Consider the following 4,535-nt stretch of genomic DNA (forward strand, 5'->3'; position numbering starts at 1 on the left):
CCTAAAACTCCTCGAATCCATCTCTGGAGGAAGCAGGAGGCTGAGCACGGGGCGAGGACATCCCAAGCCATCCGGGGGGCTCCGTTTGCAGGGGTGCTCAGGGTGCTGGGGGAAATCTCTCTCGCCCAGTTGCTGCCCATCACCCCCAGTAGGCTGTCCTGCCAAAAAGCCTTGGGAAGGAGCCAGAAAGGGGAGCGAGATGGTGCCAGGTCTGCAGGGGATGGACGGATGGCATGAGGGGGCTGTCCCCTGCCACAGGCACTATTCCAGGGTGGCACTGGGCACGGGGAGAGCCGTGGTGCATGGCATAGGTGGTTGCCTCTTCCTTGGGACACCAACGTGGGCTTCCATGGAGCGAGCCAGGCTCATTGCTCAAACCCAACCAGAGGACATCGTCTGATGTCTCCACCGAGCTGTTTGCCGGCCGTCTTGCTGATTGTCCCCCATCCTTCTCCCCACCGGCACTGCCACCACCTCCTCGCCCTGCCCTGCGGGTGCCTGCTGTAATCCCGGTGCTCTGCCTCCCGCCCCAGTGCTAATCCTATAAACCCTTGGTAAATCCTGCCCACCCGGCCCTCCCTCTCCATGTCCCTTTCTCCAAGGCAGTCTTCCTGGTGTCCCCCAGCTTGGGGCTGGCATTTCTTTGGGGTGCACGAGGCTGTCACCCAGATAATGTAGGACCTCGGGGGGGATGCTTGCATGAGAGCATCGGGAAGGATGCCTGAGCCCTGGGGTTATTTTTGTAAAGCATGGGCAGCTATAAGACAGCTGATGCACCCCAAAATACCCCCCAAAATGTGCCCGGGTGCTGGTTTCATTCTCTTCATGAGCAGTTCCTATGCTCCGCGTGAGCTGCTCCAGCATGTACCCATCTCCAGAGCTACCTGGGGAGCGGGTGGTGGAAATCCCCAAGGGAATCCTGGGAGTGGGATCGGGATAAGAAATGAAATGGAGCAAAAGGATGCATGGCTGTAGGGTTGGGATCACTCCTTGCAGCAAGAGTAGGGTTCACCTGGGATGGGGATGGCCAGCACAGCCCATTTTAGTAATCTTTTCCGCTGGGCTGTTGGAAAATGTTGAGAGGGAAGATGCTGCGGCAAGGCCGATAGGTCTCAGGGAACAGTATTTTTTGCAGCCAAAAGAGCCGGCTCAGGTGGACCTGATGGGTTGCTCATGTCTAGGAATCACAGCCTGATTGCGCAGGGCAAAGAGCATCTTGTGCAGAGGCGGGATGGGAAGCCTCTGTGTCAGACAGAGGCAGTGGTGATCATCCAGGCCGTTTTCATCGGGGCTGTTTCGGTTTGATTCCCACGGGGTTTGCTATTTCAGCAAGTCTGTTTGCTAAGACCCCCTCGGTGTGAGGGAGTGGGGCTGGAGTGAAGCCCTGATGCTGCAAGGCGCTGCTGGTGTCCGTCCTGGCGTGGGGCCCTGCTTTTTGCACCGCCGGCGGGGATGGGAAGCAGCAGGGCAGCCCAGGGCTGGGACTGGCTGCAGAATCCCAGTAACACCAGTACCAGCAGAGGAGCTGTCGTCAGGCTCATTGATCCACCCCGCAAGAGCTTAGGTGGGCGGTGAATCACTGCATCATGAGCTAGTCCAGAAAAGATTAAGACGACCTAAGAATAAAGATAGACTGCGTATAAGGAAGAAATTCTTTACAATGAGGGGGGTGAAACACTGGAACAGGTTGCCCAGAGAGGGGGTGGAAGCCCCATCCCTGGGAACATTCCAGGCCAGGTTGGACGGGGCTGTGAGCAACCTGATGTGGTTAAAGGTGTCCCTGCTCCTGCTGGGGGGTTGGGCTGGGTGACCTCTAGGGGTCCCTTCCAACCCAAACCATTCCATGATTCTATGATAAAAACAAGCCCCGCAGTTCAACCGGCTGGGATAAAATGAGAAAGTGTGCCCGTCGCCAGGCTCCAGGAGGGGAAGGGATAATAAACCCGGGGCAGATTACAGCCGTGCATTTTGGTACGCAGGGCAGGCGTTACGCTCCCATTGCGCTTCCCGGGCTGGACGGGTTTCTTGTGCCTCCATTCCCAGTGCCACGGTGAGGTCCTGTGTGCGTTTCATTCCGCTAACGACCAGTTAAGCAACTCTAGTAAGTGCCCGTGTAAACGTAGGCAACGGGGCATGTTTCCAAGGGGAATAACCAAATGGATTTCTCCCTGTGAAGTCTTTATTCCTACAGAGCCACTCCCTTCCGCTACACGCCGGCTGAAAGGCGCTATGTATATAAATAAATGCATCATAATAGACCATCCGCTTTGATCGCTGCCGGCAGCACGGGCAGGATCGGAGCCTGCTCCTGGACAGCAATTCCCCTACCCCATCTCCCCATTCCATTCCCTTTCAGTTTAGGGGCTCATCTAAGGGACAGTTCCTTCAAGCATCGCTCCGTCCTCGGTGATGCCTTATTTCTCATATTTCTGCGCTGCAGCTGGAGGGCATGCCTGCAATCCAGCCCAGATGTCATTTTTTCCTCCCACAACCTGACATTACAGTCCTTGTCACGGAGATGGGACCGGGATCCAGAGCTGCACTTTGCTGCTCCCACTAACGAGGGGCTCTCAGAGGAGTTTGATGCCCGTAGCGGTCCGCAGGATGCCATGCCATGAAACCCCTCTCTGCTTTTGTCTCCTCTTCCCAGGGACATACCAGGGCCAGTGGGTCGGAGGGATGCGCCAGGGTTACGGCGTCCGGCAGAGCGTTCCCTACGGCATGGCTGCGGTTATCAGGTCACCCCTGAGGACATCCATCAACTCCCTGCGCAGCGAGCACACCAACGGCACGGCACTGCACCCCGACTCCTCGCCGGCGGTGGCCGGCAGCCCCGCCGTCTCCCGGGGTGGGTTCGTCCTCATGGCCCACAGCGATGCCGAGATCCTCAAGAGCAAGAAGAAGGGCATCTTCCGGCGGTCACTGCTGAGCGGGCTCAAGCTCCGTAAGTCTGAGTCCAAGAGCTCCTTGGCCAGCCAGCGGAGCAAGCAGAGCTCTTTCCGGAGTGAAGCCGGGATGAGCACGGTCAGCTCCACCGCCAGCGACATCAACTCCACCATCAGCCTGGGCGAGGGTGAAGCTGAGCTCTCCGTCATCGAAGATGACATCGACGCCACCACCACCGAGATCTACGTCGGCGAGTGGAAGAATGACAAACGGTCGGGCTTCGGGGTGAGCCAGCGCTCGGATGGGCTGAAGTATGAGGGAGAATGGGCCAACAACAAGCGCCACGGCTATGGCTGCATGACCTTCCCTGATGGCACCAAGGAGGAGGGCAAGTACAAGCAGAACGTCCTGGTCAGCGGCAAGAGGAAGAACCTCATCCCGCTGCGGGCCAGCAAGATCCGTGAGAAGGTGGATCGGGCTGTCGAGGCGGCCGAGCGGGCAGCCACCATCGCCAAGCAGAAAGCGGAGATCGCGGCGTCCAGGTAAGGTGGCCCCTGTCCCGACACGGCGTCTTGGCAGGGGTCCCGCCCCGACGGCTGCGGTTTGATCGGAGAAGTGGGATGAGACTTGCGCTAGTAGGTGCTTGGGGCGGGTATTTTAGGGAAGGTGCTGGGGGCAGGCAGGGGTGGTGGTGGGGGGCTGCTGGTGCAGGCAGCAGTCGGTGCTATCCGGACCCCAAAGCGGGAATGGGCAGCATCCTGGAAAACCAAGCCACTGGGCTTGCCCAAGCCTCACAGGTGGTGTTCAAAACGGGGTGAATCCAAGCCGAATTGTCCCCCTGCTAACTCTGAGCGAGCTGTGGGTGCACGACCCTCCCGAACCAGCCATCGAGGCCGTGCAGGGTCACTCAGCGCCGTGCGTTCGCTGCAGCCTGTGCAGGGGGGGGTTGCACCGTGGTGGGACTGCACTTGTGGGGCACGGTGTGGGGCTCACAGGCTGATAGCTGTCACTTAGGAGGGACCGGGTCATTTACCCTGTTTCTCGCCGGCCTCTTTAATAAGCAGGATGATACCCTCAGCAGAAGAGCTCCTGGGATGCTCTTTTGCTGTATCCTCTGTCTTACTTATAGCCAAGAGGAACCATCCCAGGGTTGGCCTATGCTATGGGAGGATTCCCAGATATTTCTGTTCCCAAAAGAGGTTTTGAGTGGAAAAACAGTCAAATCACAGTGGGAAAGCAGTCAAGTCGCTGGCTGCAGCTGATGGAGCCTCCCCTGGGGAGGGTTTGCCCTACATGAGGCTCTGCTAAGAAAGCAGCAGATCTGGGTGCCCAAATAATCCCGACGAGCCTCAAGAAGTCCCCCCTGTCCCTGCCTGGCTCTAGCCATCATGGAACTGCTCAGCGATTTGGAGCAGGGACCCGATCCAGCTGAAAACCAGCAGGAAGAGTGGGCGGAGGAAGGGGTCAGGTCTAATTTAGGTTGACATAGGGTCCAACTCCCAGCTCAAAGCAGGGGCAACTCAAGCGCCTTCTAGCTGGCTCCCAAAATGCGCCTGGAGCTTCGTGACTTGCAGCAAGGTCCCAGGCAAGAGGTGAGCCGAGGAGGCAAGGCTCCTCTTGCCGAATTCAGGGCTCTTCGCATCGCTTTT

At 58.2% G+C, this 4,535-nt stretch overlaps 1 protein-coding gene across 1 annotated transcript in view; it reads left to right on the forward strand.

The window, feature by feature from the left end:
• LOC104121951 (junctophilin-3) overlaps positions 1 to 3,432 on the forward strand; it is a 17,808-nt gene extending 14,376 nt beyond the window's left edge. Inside the window, exon 2 of the mRNA XM_009634023.2 lies at positions 2,651 to 3,432. Within this exon, the coding sequence (XP_009632318.1) occupies positions 2,651 to 3,432 (782 nt within the window). The remainder of the gene's footprint in view (positions 1 to 2,650) is intronic.
• Positions 3,433 to 4,535: the final 1,103 nt, after the last annotated feature.

This window comes from Egretta garzetta, unplaced genomic scaffold (genome assembly GCF_000687185.1).
Source record: "Egretta garzetta isolate BGI_Z169 unplaced genomic scaffold, ASM68718v1 scaffold422, whole genome shotgun sequence".
NCBI lineage: Eukaryota > Metazoa > Chordata > Aves > Pelecaniformes > Ardeidae > Egretta > Egretta garzetta.